We start from the raw sequence: 19,551 nt of genomic DNA, 5'->3' as shown, positions 1-19,551 counted from the left end.
TAATGTCACATAACTAGTGGTTGATGTAAGTGTATCGTTAACGTATTGTACGTGGAATATTTACTTGTTTTTGGGCGACTGACAGAATATAAATACCAAAGATGTGGTGATACAATATTCGTATCGTATCGTGAACCCGTGATGTATCGATACACCATTCTTTAAGGTACAATTTACGTATTTTCACGAAAGCTGGCACGCTTTGAGCAAACATTTTAAGTTTGTTTTGTTTTTTTTTTGTACAGAAAAATCAACTTCCAATAAGGGAAGTTTATTAAAAATTAATTACTCAATAAAGGATTTGTTTGTTTTTGAATTTCGTGCAAAGCTACTCGAGGGCTATCTGCGCTAGCCGTCCCTAATTTAGCAGTGTAAGGGAAGGCAGCTAGTCATCACTACCCACCGCCAACTCTTGGGCTACTCTTTTACCAACGAATAGTGGGATTGACCATCACATTATAACGCCCCCACGGCTGAAAGGGCGAGCATGTTTGGTGCGACTGGGATTCAAACCCGCGACCTTCGGATTGCGAGTCGCACGCCTTAACCCACCTGGCCATGCCAAGCCTCTTAATAAAGGAAGGTGAATGTTAAGTATTAATGTCTTCAGTTATTTTATCAAAAACATTAGACGTAAAGTAACAAAATTTAATAATAACAAAATAGATCGATATTCACTTTTTCATTTTATTGCCAGCTGCCATTTTAGTTTGTTGATAACACCTGAAAATTAAAAAAAAATCACTACAAAGTGTGAAGTAATTAAATAAGACAATGTTAGTACTGTAGATAATAAATTACTGACAATACTGTCAAATTTTGTAACAATCGTCGTATCGAGTGCCATAATGAGATGCGCACTCCTAATGGATATTACGTTTAGTAGTTCCCAACGTTCAACCCATCGTATCAAGTGCTCTAATGAGATGCGCACTCGTAATGGATATCACGTCAAGCCTGGGTAGTTTCGAAGTAGTAACATTATGTTTTCATTCTATCTTTGTTACACAACTTTTTTTTAGCGGCGATATGCAAGTGTAATTAAAAAAAATGTTAGGAAATTATGCGTAAATGATTATTGATTAACGTTTTATTGTGCTCAAGCGAACAGTGCAACGTAACGAATACAGTGGACACTCTGCATCAGTAACTGAGTGTCATGAATTTTCCTGCAATTATTCTAATGTTCTGAACGTAAGCGTAAGTTAAAAGAATCTTCTAAACACATGGGACAATCGCTGCCCAGTTGTTAGCATTCCAGATTATGGATCTCTGGCTCCAACGTTAAGAGGCCCGGCATGTCCAAGCGTATTAAGGTGTTCCACCCGTAAGCCGAGGGTCGCGGATTCGAATCCCGGTCACACCAAACATGCTCGCCATTTCAGCCGTGGGGGCGTTATAATGTGACGGTCAATCCCACTAATCGTTGGTAAAAGAGAGGCCCAAGAGTTGGCGGTGGGTGGTGATGACTAGCTACTTTCCCTCTATCCTTACACTGCTAAATTAGGGACGGCTTGCACAGATAGCCTTCGAGTAGCCACAACAAAAACAAAACTTAGATTCGTACATGTGTTACAAAAGTAACTATTAAATCTGACTCTTCTGTCTCACAATAGTAACTGAAGGATTGACAGGGAGTGGTGTTGACTAACTAACTGTCTTCCATCTAACCTAAAAGTAGAGAGAGTTAGCGCAAATGGTCCTCGTATAATTTGGCTCGAAATTCAGTAACTGACCAAGCTAATCAGTATTGTTCCTTGTAGCTTTTGGCATATTTTTGAGGAAGTTATTAATATTTGTTACTTCGTGTTTATGATTTTTTTTTTCAGAAAATTCGGAAGAGCCTAAAGTTTACAAGAATCCTAACGGAAATGTGTTAATATATTGTTTTGTACGAGCGATTCGTAACGCTCTAATGATGACAAAGCGAAAAAAGCTGACACTTTTGTGTGTTCATTTTGAGTGCCACATTCATTTACAAAGTTCCCGTAAACTACAGTAACGGCAGATGTTGACTTCATAAACATCTGCTCAGCACAGAACTGCATTAATTCTGTATTGTAGTAAAGGTTGGTGCGTGACTCCTGGGATCGATAACACTGTAAAATGTGTTATATATTCTGGTTACAGGATCTGTAACGTTTAAATTCAATTGCCTAGAGTAGTTTTTGCTACATACGTATTGCTGTTAGCAGTTTATAGTATGCAAACACTTCTGTAATAACTTTCACAATATATTTAAGCATTAAAACACTTGCCAATAGAAGACTCGTTTTTTCAAGCAGATCACTGCGTCATTTTACGAGTATAGTGTTTGTCTGACTGTTCCATGTACCTTGCAAATGCGTCTCTGGATTTTTTAACTTGTGTAGCCTTCCAGATGAGTATTGCTTTGTTTTCCTATAACTAAAATTGGCAGTAGTGAAAGCGATATATCATTTCTGAATTATTGTTCTAAAGGGTTTGTTTTATTGACGGAAGACGGCGACTTTGGATACCGTAATATAAATCTGTAAGTAAAAATACGTTAGAAAACAGGAGTGTGTGACTGAGTAAGATAGAAAAAATGTAGTGACGCCCACTTTCCATACAACATGTGGGTTAATGGGTCATTATCCCTTCGCAGGTATAACGGCAATCGTTTGAAATTGTATGGATACATTTAACTCCTATTTCAGTTGATTAAGTTCTAACGTTAAGGATACAACTGTCTTTGTTGTTTTAAGCTGGAACAGGAAATGTGTATTTTTTTTAAAACTAAATTGGAAACCTTTATATTTAATATGTTGGAATTGCTACCTTATATCAGAGAAATGTTTTGTTTTCCTTTTTGTTAGGGCCTGCGTGTCATTAAATAAGTTTATTTTTGTTACTGGCCTGTTAATGACTTTAAGCTTGGGTTAGCAAAACAATAGATCAACAAAAGTGATACTTTTAATTCATGGTGAAAAATATATGGCAAGGCTTGGTAGTAAGGACATTCGACGAGAAGGTGCGGGTTTGAATCCCTCTCATCGAACATTCTCGCCCTTTCAGCCATGGAAAGGTTATAATATAATGATCAATTCCACTCTTCCAGGGTAAAATAGTAGCTCAAGATTTGGTGGTTGGTTGTGATGACTCGTGCAGATAGCCCACGTGTAGCTTTGCGCAAAATTCAAAACAAACCAATCCATGTGAAAAAGTATGTGTAGATATAAAAATAAACTGTTAAAATATAAAAATATTTTCCATGAAAATTTAAAAGGTTAAGAGAAAACTAAAAGTTACATTTTATATGTTTTTACTTTTTTAGTAAAAGTAAAAAGTAACCCAGTTATATGAGCACAAACACTACATTGTGTTATAGACCGAATGAAATTCACAAAAATAATATGTGCTACAGACAAACACTTATCTGTACTCAAGGAAGTCTAAGGTTATTTTCTATGAAGTGCTTAATCATAGACCATTGTTTGTCAAAAATCTGTGTATATGCTTTCGCTTATAACTGGCAAGTTTCCGGACTGGATGTTACCAAATCCGTCATGTGCCCTGAGAACCCCCATGGGAAGTGACATAGGGATCAATCTTTTCCCTATGATTAAGTTGATTAATGTTAGATTTGAAATTAAAGAAGTTTTGATGAATGAGCTGGCCGATGTTACATATTTGGAGAATGCTCATGCTATGTATTTACCAAGATTGTAATTAAACGATTCATTCCCTCTATACAGAAAGCTTTTCCCTATGTTTTCCTCACGCATTAGATAGATACTTCAGCCTGTATTTAATTAAACTGTCTCGCATGGTGTGTGTTTTTCAATTACTTCAGTTTTATAGTTTGGTTCATTCCAGATCTTTGGGCACACAGCACAAATAACCCATTTGTAGGGCTTTGTGGTTAAAAAACGAACTTCTGTGCCTTTGCCATCTCCATTATTCTATTCTTGAGGCTGGTATGGCTTAATTTAACTTTGCGTGGAGGAATATGAATGTGAGGACCACGGTTCGTGTCCCTTTGTAAAATCACTTTCTGTGTTTTGAGGATGCGGGTGTGTTATAAGAGTGATGGTTAAATTCCGCTGTTATGTTAAAAAAAATGTTGATCTTTCGGTAATAGAATACGAACAATGATCCCTAGAATCCATAATTCAGCACTCTTTAACTGTAGGCCACGACCGACTTAGCAATGGAATAAGGAAGGGAGATAATACACTATCCGTGTAATGTTCTGACGATGTAAAATGAAAACAAAAATAAAACAACCAAAAACACAGGAACTCCATTTTTAAAACTATTTAATTTTTTAAATTCAAGGTTGTTTTTTAACTACAGTAATAAAATAAGCATAGGGAGAAGGCGCATACCCTGAGGCACAGATAAGAACAATATTCAAGTACTTATTAGAAGTGGTGACATAACACGGTATTCAACTCGCTCTTTAACAGTAGCAACACAACATGAACACAGAGCCGGAATTTCATGCACTTCTGTTTGTTGTTTGACATAAAACTAAATAACAGGATATCTGTGCTCTGCTTAACGCGGGTATCAAAACCAGACATTTAGTGTTATATACTTTCTCTTGTCTCAACGGATCTCAGATGCATGGGTAAAACAACAAATTCAAAGTTTGTTTCTTTTAACTATTGTAATTTAAATGAACATGAGCTATTAGTGGGTTTTGTGTTCACTGATTTATTAACCCAGAAATTGAACTTTCAATATAAATCTTATTATAGAAGTCGTCCGTCGAGTGTAGTGGAGTGTATGCCGCTCGAGTCACAATCTACGGGTCGTGGGTTCGAATCTCAATCATATTAAACATGCTCGCCCGTTCAACCGCAGTGGCATTATAAAATGATGGTCAGTCCCACTGTTCGTTAGTAAAGGAGTAGCCCAAGAGGTCACGGTGGGTGGTGATGACAACCTGCTTTCCCTCTAGTTATGCACTACTAAATTAGGACGGCTAGCGCAGATAACCCTTGTGTAGTTTTGCGCGAAATCCGAAATAAACAAACAAATACATTAGTCAAATCAGGAGGGAATAAGATAGTTTGTAAAGTTATCTCTTCCTAAGAAAAAGTTTTGTCTTTTATTGTTAATTACAAAGCTACACAATGGACTATTTGTTCTGTGCCCTTCACGAGCGTCGAAATGCGTTGTTTAGTGTTAGAAGTATTCAGACTTAACCGGTGTACCAAAAGGGTCAAGAACGTTAATGTTCAAATTATATTCAAATTTTTCTTTCTAACCAATAAACTCTTAGGAGGTTGTATGAAACCTTGACATGGCCTAGTGGTTAGCGTTACGGCCTATTTTGAATCTGAGGATCCAAGGTTCGCGTTCCGCTTCCTCAGAATCACACTCCACACTTTCAGCATGAGAGTTGTATTAAACAGAGTGACGGACAAATCTCACTAACTGATTAATGCAGCTCAATATTTGATGGTGAGTGTTGTTAACTAGTTGTATTTATTATAGTCCAGTAATTCCCAACTTTTTTCACCATGATAATCCCTTTCACTTTATTAGTTTTCCCATGCACCCCATGTTTTTGAAATATTCCATCTACCCAATAAATAGTTTGGTTATAAAATGCATATTTTATAACTACGTTTGCTATTATAAAACAGCACCGTTAGAGACCTTACTTGCTCAATGAGGCGGTATTACCTTCGCGGACCCTCAGGACTCCGGGAACCACTATCATTTAACAAGAGGGAATCCTCAGTAGCCACGGCTTTAATTAGAACTCAAATCAGCTAAGAGATGGAGATGTGAGCTAAAAGTTTGTACTTGAAGAACAAACAAGCTCAGAGCCATTCTATGAGACTCTATACTGCAGCTAAAACTTGGGTACGAATAGCTCAGATTTTGTGTAGCTTTGCGCGGATATTCGATATAAATAAACAGCATATTCATACTAATTTAGATCCAACTCGAATTGATTAACAAATCTCCAATATATTTAATACCATGAAAAAACTTTTTTAAAGAATGTTTCCTAAAGTACTTTTGAATTTGCGTATAGATTTTTATATCAATCCTTTCATCAGAATGCACTGAGAACGAAAGAAGGTTGACAGGTATCCTAATAAGTATGCAACATTTATACACGTATAAGTCGAGATTGTTTATTACAACTTTATTTATATCACGTCAGTTTTCGGGTAAGTTGTTTGTTATGAATAGTGAGCAATGGTCAAATACATCGGTTGATGTACCGGCGTCGGATATTTGGTGGACGTCTCCGGTGGGGTGCTGCAGAGTTCTCTGGAGCATGCGTCACTAAAATAATCAATATTGACGTGTGCCTATAGAACTGAAAATGCTGCATAGAAGTTGGCAGTTTAACTAGCTTGGCGTCAACGCACCATTAGAAAGCTTGTAGTGACCAGTTTGATCGAACATCCGTCTGTATCTTTTCTCCAGAGTCCAAACATAACTTTATGCAGGAGATTTATGTAGCTTGTCTTGAGACATTCTTGGTTCTGTAGTCGTACCAATGGAGTGACCTGACCCCTCCCTTCTTCGTGTTGTTGATCGCTCATCGTTTTACCCAGCGTTGTTATAACCGATTGTCATGGTAACTGAAGATAATGGACAGGTGGGCTTTTTTAAAGTAGTAACTAATTTTCGTTTTGGTTTAATTTCGCATAAATGTTTCAAACTGAAAACAAAATATTGTATTACTGAGTGAAGAAATGCCGTTTTCGTGATATTTTTGTTATTCCAGGTATGGGTAATTCTAAATGTTGGCGTTTAGCTCCTGTATTTTCCATCCGTCTCTACGTGTTATGAGTTATATTTTGTGCTCTGTATGTTCTAATTCACACGATCTCTTCACAAATTTTTACAGTTGTGTATTTCTTTATACCTTAAATGTTGTACGCGAACACGTCTCTGTTAGAGAGGAGACGTTGTACAGAAATAAACCCGTTATCCCACAAGCAGCTGCTTCGATACTTTCTATTGCTCGTGAGCAATACGGGTACTTCTTAAAAGGCAAATTTATTTAAGAAGAAAGTGTATACTTCTTGTTGCGATTGCATTATGAGAAACACAATAATCGTACAGTGGTACATATAACTAATCATGTAAATCATAAGCTGTCCATTAAATGTTGTCAATTTTAAGTATATTAAAACTGGTTTGCTTTCATTTTAACAATAAAATAAATCCGCAGCTCTTAAGGTACGACTAAACAAGATCCATATAAAATTAACTTTTATAGGTGCATTAATTAACCCTACTATTTACTTTCTGTCAACAACTTTAACGTGCGAGTGTTCTGCACATTTATTCTCTCTTGTGTGTACAGTACGAATATTCTTGCTGTACGTGCAAATGCATGTGTATTTGAAACGCTGCGAATAAACGAGTTACTTCACTTATATATTTACTCTTGATATTATCACGTCACAAAGGTTTGCGACATCAAGAAATCGCATAAATAGTGAAATAAACGAATCACAATACAAGAACATTAACAATCTAAGTGTTTTCGGAAAGTAGAAGTTTTTCCTTCTCAGGTTGGATTGGAAACGAATAGGAAAAAAGTTTTTTGGGTAGTGTCTTCAGTGACGTCATGAGTATACATAGTCGGTCACCATGACAACGTGGAAATATTTTGGTTGGCTACAAATAGGACAGTTGTAGAGTTTGACAGCTTTCTTAGTTCCTGAAGTTGTAAGTGTTGTACTCTCGAGTTTTATATCGATCTGTATATTTCTTTTTTATGACAAGAAATATATTATTGCTTGCTACAACAATTAATTTTTAGTTACATGGGAGATATACCCAACATTGATGCCGGTATCATCACGCAATGTTTTAGTGTTTCTGCGAGGATTTCGGTTATAGACTTTCAAACTGTCACCCAAATCTACACTCTTCATGCAGTGTTTTGTCACTTCACCACGAATTATTTATTAATTCAGGTTGTGTGTTAGTGAGTTTGTTGGCACGCTAACTTCTATTGTGTTGAAGTCAGAAGAAGTAAACTTTGTAAGCGGTCTCGGGAAGAATATCGGTTTCGTTACCTAAAGCCCATAGAGTCACCCAGGCATTGTGGGAGTTGTAGGATTTCAACATCAAATCTGGCACTTGATATTTTATTCCTGAATACTCTCTTCATCTTGGGGCTCGACATCTTTGAAACCATGTTTGTAGTCCTGCCCCTTCCATTTATAAGAGACCCAACATGACACTAGTTTTCAGACACCATAGGCGGTTGACCTAATACTTTCAGATACTGTTCTTCCGTGGGGTAGTTATAGAGTAATTGGGGAAAACGAATGAACTTGGTCGGAACATGGGGACCTCTGTGAGACATGAACCCCACAGGTGACCACAGATATTTTATGCCAGTACTTGCCAGTGTATTATATAGTACTTTGTGACAACCCGATTAAATGGACAGCCCTCCACTGTCACACACTTATTATCATAAATTGATGTACAGTTTTATGTCACACTCGTCAGGTCATTTTTAAAGTAGAGATCGTATTATTGACAGGCAGTTATAATCATTTTCGTTAAAATAAACTCACCTTATCAGAACACCAAAGGACGGTGTTTATAGAAGTGAAGAACAGTAACATGCATTTCTGAAACAAGAGGTAATATTCAATAGCCGCGTCACTTGAAATTATTTTAAGCAGTATAGGAGTAAACTTAGCTACAACACTTTTATTTTTATTTTTTTTATCACCTGTATATTTTGCTATCAGCAATACGAAGTGTGGGGCGCGCGCGTATGCCCAATTTGAATTTATTAATCATCAAGATCTTTAACAGCCTATCCTCAAATTGAGATTCTCTTGGGCAAAATGAGAGATAATTAATCCATGAGACTTTGGGTGTGGTCAAATGCATTAGTTGTTGGAGTTTGACTTCCTGAGTCCAAAATTGTAATTTAATATCAAATCGGTCAAGAGACGACGAAACTATGACCTAGAGGTTTGAACTAGTTTAACCCATCTAGGAGCCATTATGCCGCAGTTGAAAATGGCTTTTCTGTTCTATTGCTCCATATATGCGATAATGAGTTACATTGCTTCTATTCAAAGTAATATATTATTGTCATTCAAAATAAGGAAGAACTTGCTGGGGACAAATATGAGGATTCGGTACATCATGCTTTTAATAACGAATACTGCTTATGCTGTTTTAATTGGCAATTATTTTATCTGAAAGAGGTGTATACTTCCACTTCTATATATAAAATTGACCTGGCATGGCCAGGTGGTTAAGGCGTTCGACTCGTAATCCGAGGTTCGTGGGTTCGAATTTACGTCACACCAAACATGCTAGTCCTTTCAGCCGTGGTGGCGTTATAATGTGACGGTCATTTCCACTATTCGTTGGTAAAAGAGTAGCCCAAGAGTTGATATTGGGTGATGATGACTAGCTGCCTTTTCTTCACTCATACACTGCTAGATTAAGGATGGCTAGCGCAGATAGCCTTCATGTAGCTTTGCGCGAAAGTAAAAAAACAACAACAAAGAAACCCCAAGATCCACTTCCTTTGGTTCCGGATATAGGCATTTCCTCGAGGACATCTTCTCCCACCCCAAGATGAAAAACAATCATTCGTTCACATCCTCAATTGCTTAAATCCTCTTCCAACGAAAAAGACCTGCCCAACTGACCCAGGGCAGGATTCATGGAGATCGATAAACCTCTTTCAAATAAATAAAAAAGACGTGGTTGTAAACAGAAGGGTTCTCTACCAAATTCGCCTTCGCATAAATAAAAATGATCACTTTGATACAGTGGAACTGGCGAGGTTTACGTTATAATCTGGATGACATCAAAGCAGTGATTGCTTCTTGCCATCCTGTACGTCTTTTTGAAACCTGCCGATACAGTTTTCTTTGTACAGAAATGACAGGTTGTGTGATGGATGAGTGCATCGATGGGTGGCACTCTTGGTTGATCAGCATGTGCTTACCCTGTCTTTGTCACTCGACACACCCTTGGAGGCCGTAGCCATCCGTGTTTCCTTGGGTCATACCATCACTGTTTGTTTTCTCTACCTGTCACCTGAAGAGACATATGATCAATTAAATCTTGATACTCTCACTGAACAGTTACCATCTCTCTTTTTAATCCTGGGATACTTTAATGGACATAATCCTCTTTGGGAAGGTACTGATAATGATGAGAAGGGTCGCTCCGTAGAGCGTATGCACTCGGATTATAACCTTTCTCTTTTCATTACTGGTTTTTCTACTTATTTTCATGCACCTAGTCAGTCCTTTACTGCTATTGATCTCTCAATTTTTTCTCCTTCATTATTCTCCCACTTTTCATGGAAGGTTGACAATAATCCACGAGGCAGTGATCATTTTCTTATCATTTTGAGAGAGACTGGCCGTGGTCGATGCCACCCAACCCATGTGCCCCGGTGAAAGCTGGATCAAGCCAACTGGCCCTCGTTTACTGCTCTCGCATAACTTGATTCTGCCATTGTCTGTAAGCCATCAACAGACGACTGCGTGGCAGTAGTGACTGACTGTATTATACAGATAGCTGCTCAATGTACTCCTAAAATCTCGACACGTTTTACACGATATTTTTGTCCGTGGGGGGAATTTGCCTGCTACATGGCAAGGAAGGCTAAAAAACGGGCCTCGGGTACTTTTCGAAGGTATCCTACACTCTTCAACTGCATCGCTTTCCAACAGGCCCGTGTACATGCTCGGCAGGTAAGACCTCAAAGCCAGAAGGAATCTTGGATTAAGTTCACAACCAGCATATCTTCTACCACCACTTCCAAAGTCATATGGTACAAGATTCAAAAGGTCAAGATTCTTGCTCACTGATGGCCAGGAAGTAACTGATATTCGGAGCAACGCTGATACTCTAGGTGAAAGCTATTGTCGGGTATCTAGCACTTCTGTTTCATCTTCCACCTTCTTAGCCATCAAGACTCGGGTAGATCGATCACCTCTTTTGTTGCGAGCTGATTGTCTCTGTGACTATACTCGTCCCTTTACACTGGTGGAACTCAAACTGACCCTTTATTGGTCTGGTAGTACATCAGTTTGACCTGATTATATACACTATGAGATGCTGCACCATTTACCTCCAACTTCTCTTGCTATTCTTCTGATTATTTTTTACCAGATCTGGCAGGAGAATGATTTTCCTTATGCCTGGTGCCATGATTTTGTCCTACCTTTTTTCTAACCCTGGGAAGGATACCATGATTCCTTCAAAAGTACTGTCCAGTTGCTTTGATAAGCTATCTCTGTTAGACCTTAGGATGGTTAATGCTCGTCATGCTTGGTTCCTCGAAAGAAATAACCTTCTCTCGCCACATAGTGTGGGTTCCGACAACACTGCTCCACCATGGACCACCTGATTTGACTTGAAACATCAATCAGAAAAGCCTTTAGCAGGCGACAGCATCTTGTATCAATATTCTTTGACATTGAGAAGGCTTATAATACTACATGGAGGTATGGCATTTTTTGAGACGTCCATTTATATGGGTTACTTGGTCATTTACTCATTTTTATTAAATTTTTTAATGGACAAGAGATTCTATGTTCGTGTGGGTTCGACACTTTCCCGTTTTTTTCTGCAGGAATGTTGAGTCCCTCAGGGCTATGTTTTGAGTGTCATACTTTTCACTAAACAACTCCCTCTTACTGTTGCAAACTGGTTCTATGTCAACGACTTTTATATCTCATGTCAGTCGTCCAATATGAGATATATTGAGCAGCAGCTACAGACTGCCTTCAATCGTTTACTGAAGTGGATCACTGCAAACGGTCTTAATTTATTCTATCTAAAACCGTTTGCATGCACTCTTGTCGCCAACGGGTTATTCAACGCGATCCTGAACTCCATGTCGGTGAAGTTGTTCTGCCTGTGGTCCCTGAGACAAAGTTTTTGGGCTCATCTTTGACCGTAAGCTGACCTTTATACCACACATCAAGCAGCTACGGGTCAAATGTACAAAATAAACATCCTTCATGTCCTCTCGTCCACCACTTGGAGAGCGGATCGATGTTCTATACTAAAGATATATCGTGCTCTTATTCGATCAAAACTCGACTATGGATGATTGGTCCATGGCTATGTCAGAACCTCGGCCTTAAGAATGCTGGACCCAATTCATCATCAAGGACTTTGGTTATACACTGGGGCTTTCCCCACTTCCCCAGCTCAGAGCTAAAACATAGAGTCTCATAAACCTCCTCTACACTGCCGTTTCCAACTGCTTTTACTGTATGCTTCGAAACTTCGATCCTTACCACAGCATCGCACCTGGGATTGTGTTTACTTTCTTTAGTGGCCCATGCTTTTTCCTGTTGTAACTTTTCGTCTTCGTTTGTGTGTGTGTTTTTCTTACAGCAAAGCCACATCAGGCTATCTGCTGAGCTCACTGAGGGGAATCGAACGCCTGATCTTAGCGTTGTAAATCCGTAGACTTACCGCTTTACTGGAGGGAAGCTTTTGGTCTTCGTATCCAGGCACAGTTGGATGAATTGGGTCTCTCCTTGGATAACAGTGCTGTATCCACTGGTCAGTCTATCCAACCATAGCTTATTGTGATCCTCAAATGTGACCTTTCTTTAAGTCATCTGAGAAAAGCAGACGCTCCTGATTGGAAATACTGTCTGTGATTTGTTGAACATCTTTCGAATCATCCTTTCATATCCCATTTTTACAGATGGTTCGAAATCAGGTGACTGTGTGTGCTTTGCCATGGTTTGTTGTAGTTCGGTGTTTGCGCGGAGAATCCCTTTTACAGCTTCTGTTTTCACTGCTGAGCTATACTGTATGCCACTTCTCTTGCCTTTGATCACATAGAAACTAAGCAGTACTCAAACTGCACTATTTATACTGACTCGCTTAGTTCTCTACTGGCCCTGGACTCGCTTCACGTTAGTTCTCACCCTGTTCTCGCCGATATTCAAAACCGACTGGCTCATTTCTCTTTAACATCTACTTCCATCCAGTTTTTCTGGATGTCATGCCACATTGGTATTCGTGGGAACGAGCTCGCCGACACCGCAGATAAATCTATCTGCTCTAGCAATATCACCACTGTGCCTCTTCCATACATGGATTATGGTCGTGTATTCAAGGCTCGGCTCCGTTCCAGCTGGCAGTCGACTTGGAGTGAGCAACATGAAACCAAGCTTTTCCAAATAAAATCCTCTGTCAGACTTTGGCCGTCTTGTTTCCATAAGGATCGGAAAGAGGAAGTTGTCCTAATGGGCTACGCATTGGTCAAAGTTTTTTAACTCATCGTTTTCTTTTATCTGGGACTGATGCACCAATGTGTTGTCTGTGTAACACTCAGGTTGCAATAAGCCACATTTGGCTGTCTTGCTGTCATTACGACTCTTAACGACGGGCACCATTTTAGACATATTCTGCCCCAAGGTTTACCATAACGTTGGACGGTGCCACTGGCGATGGTGGCACTGTCCACCTTTACAAATGTTTTTAGTTTTTTAAAGGCTCGTGACCCTTTTATCGCTACTTAAGTTTTTAATTCATAAATTAGACTTTAATGTGATTCCTTTTTACGAATTAAAATGTAATTAGTTCGATATGAAGTTAGAAAAATGGCCGTTACGTCAAGTAACTCGAAACCGAGACTGGAAAAGCCAATTTCAAGTGACTAACGCTGATGTTTGAACTTAACCTTTAGTCATCCTGGCGAGTTATGATAGTTAAAATTATGCTACAGAAAGTCCTTTTAAACTTGTATTACTGTACTTTCTCTCTTGCTGCTATAAACTAGATATAAAAATTGGATATTACGCTTGTTAAGTTTTTAATTAAAAATTAAACTTTGTTTTGTTTTAGCTTGATTCCTTTTTATGAATTTTAATAATTTAATTTTTAACTTTTTACTGGATATTTGGCGCAGATAGCCAAGTTGCTTTGCGCCATAAAACGCCAAACCAACCATCATTCCCTCAGCCTCATATGCTAGTTCGGGAGAATACAACTGTTGTTTATAAATACCCTTAGGCCTAACTGCTTGACGAACATTAGTTGTCCAGAAGTAGTCCCATCGACGAACTTTATAAAGTCTGTATATAAGTGACATAGTCCAAAGTATATAGTGCAGCAGTGAAGAAATATTAATTTATAAACATTATTTGACTGAAGTTTATTCGTAAGGGAAACTAGCTTAGTCAGCTCTTTACTATTATGCAAATCATATGATGTAATGTTTTTCATTTCAAGATATTAATAAACACACACGTCATTATCTTTTGTTTTGATGTTTTTCAGTATTTAATATGCTTACTTGTATAAGTATTGATTTGTGTTGGTTTTATATACTCCAGAAATTACGTTAATTATTGAATCCCCATTCCCTCGCTCTTATTTTATTTTATATTAAATACACCATTCTTCAGATGGGTATTCTGCCTGTTGGCTTGGCCTGTGCTTTTTCATGTTTAATAAACAGTACATGTGAACCAGAAACCTTGTTTTATTCTCTGTGAAATTTGTGTTGTTCTGTTAGATTGTCTTTCTGTTTCTACAACCCCATCCCGGCATGGTCAGGTGGTTAAGGCACTCGACTCGCAATCTAAGGGTTGCGGGTTCGAATTCCCGTCACACCAAGCATGCCCTTTCAGCAGTATGGGCATTATAAAGTGACGGTTAATTCCACTGTTCGTTGGTAAAAGAGTAACCCAAGAGTTGGCGGCGGGTGGTTATGACTAGCTGCCTTCCTTCTAGTCTTAAACTACTAAATTAGGGACAGCGAGCACAGATAACCCTCAAGTAGCTTTGCGCGAAATTCAAAACAATCCAAAATCTACAGCTTCTTGATGGCTTGGCGATTGTCCGAGTGCTAATAACGCTAAAGGTCGAATTTCGATACTTGCGATTCCAGAGCACATAAATCCTATTCTGTACTTTGTGCCTAACAACAAACAAAACTTTATTCCTACACATATGTAAGTTAAAGCTTGGTGAATATTAGGTCGTATATAATAACTTAAACAAGATACTGTGCTAAAGAGCAAATGTAAAATTACTGAAAATAATTACGTCATCCCGTAATTATGAAAGATGCTTGTAGATTCAGTAGCCGCCGTATTTACGTACACATACACAGAAATATATGTATACTTTCACCCACACACTAGGTGCAATCATAAGTTATGTGTTAAGTGCATCATTGAAGGGCCTCTGAGAAATGCAAAAGATTATGATAAATCATAAAGCAGTGTTTCTGTTGCTGTCCCAAGACACTCAGTTTCGCTGTGTTTTTGTTGTTAAGGTAGTGGTAGAAAGGAGGTGGTAAATTAGAGACTTGAATTTCGGAAGAATAAATTATAGATTTATAATTTAACGTACAGCATAAAAAATAACTTAAATCTGTAATTTTGTGTATGTATATAATTTGGAATTTGTAAAGCCTATATGTTTTTTTTCTTTTGTATATATTTCCATGAGGACATATAGGGGCATTATACAATTTATTGGGGAAGCAGAGGACGAAGAGGTTTTACAAACATAATTTAAAACTTGGTGTCACTGAGAATCATAATATAGGTAATTTAAACATCTCAAAACATTGTATTTCAGAAGAGGAATTCTTACACTTACGTTAAGATACTACAGTGTGTTTCATAGTCATTAAAAGCTATAACAAATAAAATCCTGTTATCACGAGACGAAAAACTAGTTTTTTTTTCTAACATGCGTTTCAACAAAAACATTACAGTTTAATTTGTGGTAAGTGCAAAATTAATATCGTATTTCTTTATTAAATGTTAGTTCTGGTTCAAACCTTGAACGTTGAATGATATACATGTTCAAAACACGTACCTGTATTGATTCAGAATTTCTTGGGTTGTGGCTTGTGCTTGTTGCTGATCACATGTACAAATTGGACATGTAGTGAACAAAGAGATGGAGATTCTTGGTGTGTCCTAATATATACTCGACCTGTCGTGAGGATATTGCTGGAACTGATCAGACGTTCAATTTCTGCACTGTCCGACTATGCTTCAAAATTGTGAACAGTAGCAGTTTTGACTATAGTACAGTGTTCAGATTCGATAAGCAGGTGTACCCCATCTTAAAGAAGATTGTTTGAAACTACATAGACATTGTTTATCTTCATCAGGTTATTATACTCCATCTCAAGCTTTCCTAGGTCCAGATTAAAACAAATAACTGTGTCTGGTTTAAAGGTAGTGATAACTTGATGATTGATAAGGATGCTCCATTGATAGAAAATTAATTTTTTGTTGAGAAACTACGAGTGAGTCATTGATTTCATTCTTAACCATAGAGCATTTCAACTTATCTGTGACAAGTTTGTGGTGTTCATTGTGCAACTACAACTTGATATAGAATCTTCACATCCTTCAGATGTGCTTTCTAATCCTCATTTTGCCCCATCTGTTCCTGCAGTGCAGTAACTCAAACTCTTAACATTGGTTTCTCTTTCACTAAATTTGGTTGCAGCAACATGTGGATTGTTAGCATATCAACACCCAGGATGGCTACAGAGTCGGATTGGAGATGTTGTTGATATCGAGAGAAGACAGAAAACGTATCACTCATAACGCCAATAATTCATGGTTGTCAGTACTTACGAGGAGGAGACTGGCATGGTTTGAAGGGGCTAGGGTGCTCGAATTGCAACCTATTGGTTCGAATTATCCTCTCCGAACATACCCTTTTATCCGTGGGGGCGTTATGATGTTACAATCAGTCCCACTATTCGTTGATAAAAGAGCAGTCTAATAGTTGGTGGTGTGTTGTGCTGTCTAGCTGTCTTTACTCTAGTGTATAATTGCTAATTTAGGGACGGATAGCATAAACAACCCTCGTGTAGTTTTGCTTGATATTCAAGTCAAACAAAATCCTGTGCATACGAACAACCCTTGCCACGTTTAGTGTCTTTTCAATCTTGGACATGTTTGGCCATCTTGGTAAAGAATTTCATGAAGTCCTATTCTCCTCCTGTGTTTCAGGAAGCTGACTCTATGACAGCATATACAGCCTTTTACGCCCTGGGCTTGAGGCTGATCAATGCCGAAAAACTACTGCCTTTCCTCGTTTGACCTCGCCAGTACCTTCAACATTATATAGGCTTTGCTGATTTGGGTTCTATCAGTGTTGCCATCACAGCAGAGAGTTATTGTCAAAGTCTTCTAATCACTGTCTTTCACGTTGAGTAACCGATCCCAGAAATTCTTAGTGGCTCTTTGGAATGAGATATTGAAGTGTTTTAAATATCAACGTTTCTTAATCCATCATCAGTTCATTTGGAAAGCACTTGCAATTTCTGTTGGCACTTTTCGACTGAGAAATAAGTGTAATGATAAGTTTCTTAGCGTAATTATAGATTTGTGTCATGAAACATCCGATCTAGTTGGCTTGTTCTCCCTTTGTTTGTAATACGTTTCTCTCCAATTGTCTGGACTGTGCTACCTGTACTGGAAGTAATCGACTTTCAGAACTACTTTATTGTAAGCACTTTTATTTGATCATCCACTATGTCCTTGTGAAAAATTCCACCTCTTTTTTTGGAGCTGTCATCGGAAGCTAATAAACAGTTAAACAGTTTCAGGAAATTCTGACCAAAACACACATCTGACACAGTGACAACCTTCTTTATGGATATAAAACATAGAGCTGTCTTTTGAAGATTTATGCTTAGACAATACGAAAGACTTGAAAGTTTCATCTTGAGGACGTGCAAAAGGAGATGATCCATACTGCATGGTAGGGACGTTCTTTATTCAAGGCTTCAGGGTCTAGGGTTGTATTATGTTTATATTCGAGTCTGCATTATTTTGGGCGTGCGATCACTGCATGAATCCACCAAGAAATAGGAACAAAGAAGGTATTTATTGTGTGTCGGTGTGGAACTTATATTTAAAGATATTCGGAAATTTATCTTCTTCGTTTGAGCGTGTAACATTTTTAACATACGTAAACTGATTCATTTAAAAGAAAGTTTGTTTTTCAGCCTTTACCTCCATATATATCGCACTTGACGTCAATACTAAAGGGCCTGTACGGCTCATCATTTCGTAAGCATTTACTCCTATTCATTTATCTGGGCGCAGTATTACGTAACGTTTATACTACCAAAAACGTATGATAGAAGCATTGAGGTAAAAACAAAATATTTTCTTGAGAAAAACTGAACCATTTTTTTGTTTTTTACCTTTTTAGGAATGATTGCACGTCCTCGAAAAAACTGAAATATGAAACAGCCATTTATTATTAAAAGGAAACTACACATGATGCAGTTCAATAAAACTTTATTAAATTAAATTAGGTACGGCTAACGCAGATAGTCCTCGTGTAGTTTTGCGCGAAATTCAAAAACAAACAATATTCTAGACTTAAACCTACAGAAGTGTTTATTTAAAAATAATTATTACCGGTAAAAAATAACAATATGAGAATTCAGCTTAATTACACTATGTAACACAAATTTTGTTCCTGAATAGTATGTGTTAATTTCTTAATTGCTTATGTTGTAAAAATACAGAAAATGGTCATTGTTCCCTTCAGGCTTTGCTTTTGTGATCTGGATAATGGAATTTAGAAATTAACCTATTTTCTCCATAAAAATGGGTAAATTTGCACATTTTTATATACATAAGGTCTGAATAAAACAACATATGAACCAAGATTTACGTGTATTTATACTAAAGTTATACAAAAATGTTTAGAAGTGAGTAGTTTTTCGAGATTTTCGACTTTCACGTATCAGCCTCCAAATATAGTCTCCCATCATGTTTTCGTCATACGCTTCCAAGTCACAAGTTTGAAGAGATAAATAGGTCTTTTCCAGTTACTTTAGGCATAAGCAATTGGGATATAACATTCTCTGCCCAGGAATAAGAAAAAGTAGAAATTTTATTACATAGTGTAATCAAACGTTAAGAAGCTCCGTTAACACATAACATAACGCAGCTGAGGTTCCCCCGTCTATTTCATATTTTTGCAGCTTCACGTATTTTACCAATCGCTCATACACCTTTGCTGTAATGTGGTTAAGAACACAGAATGAAATCAATGTATATTTGAATTTTTCAGTTCAAGTCAAATAACTTCTATTTATAGCAAAAAGTAAGGGAAGGGTATCATTTTGGACATTTGGCAAGCAGATTTTCTCTAGGAAAAGCTTTGAAGGAAATACCGAAAAATAATAAAATTGCGTGTATAGGTAATAGCAGATTTTGCGCATATAATTTAAGCGATGTAATTACACGTTTCAATACCTGTTTTATAGCACAGGTAGTCGGCTGTGAGACTTAAATACAGTGTTACAAAGGTATCAATTTATTTCGTTTTGTCTTGGTCAATTTTTTACTTTTATTGGAACTTTTGTTGATAATAATATAAAGAAAACTCAGTAAGAGAATAACTTTCATAAAATGTTATAGTTTAACTTATGTTTTTATTGTTAAAGTTTTAGGCGATAGTCATAAAGGAAAAGAAATAATAAATTGGTAGACTGCTTAACTGCATAATCCTAATTTCAACAGGAGGCCCGGGTTCGATTCCCGGCATGGGAACACAATTTTGGGGGCCTGG

General features: G+C 37.6%; 1 protein-coding gene across 10 annotated transcripts in view; it reads left to right on the top strand.

Moving 5' to 3' along the window:
- The window catches only part of LOC143234139 (uncharacterized), a 221,370-nt gene that overhangs the window by 93,782 nt on the left and 108,037 nt on the right, over window positions 1-19,551 (top strand). The window contains exon 1 of one of the 10 annotated variants that reach the window (XM_076471252.1): window positions 6,438-6,592. The exons of the other annotated variants lie outside the window; for them this stretch is intronic. Coding sequence (XP_076327367.1) covers window positions 6,569-6,592 — 24 coding nt within the window. The 5' untranslated portion in view covers window positions 6,438-6,568. Of the gene's footprint in view, window positions 1-6,437; window positions 6,593-19,551 lie in introns of those variants that run through there. 10 annotated transcript variants of the gene reach the window in all.

Source organism: Tachypleus tridentatus, chromosome 12 (genome assembly GCF_004210375.1).
Source record: "Tachypleus tridentatus isolate NWPU-2018 chromosome 12, ASM421037v1, whole genome shotgun sequence".
In the NCBI taxonomy this organism is placed as follows: domain Eukaryota; kingdom Metazoa; phylum Arthropoda; class Merostomata; order Xiphosura; family Limulidae; genus Tachypleus; species Tachypleus tridentatus.
The sequence above is the reverse complement of the archived record's forward strand: the minus strand, read 5'-3'. Positions and strand labels throughout refer to the sequence as shown.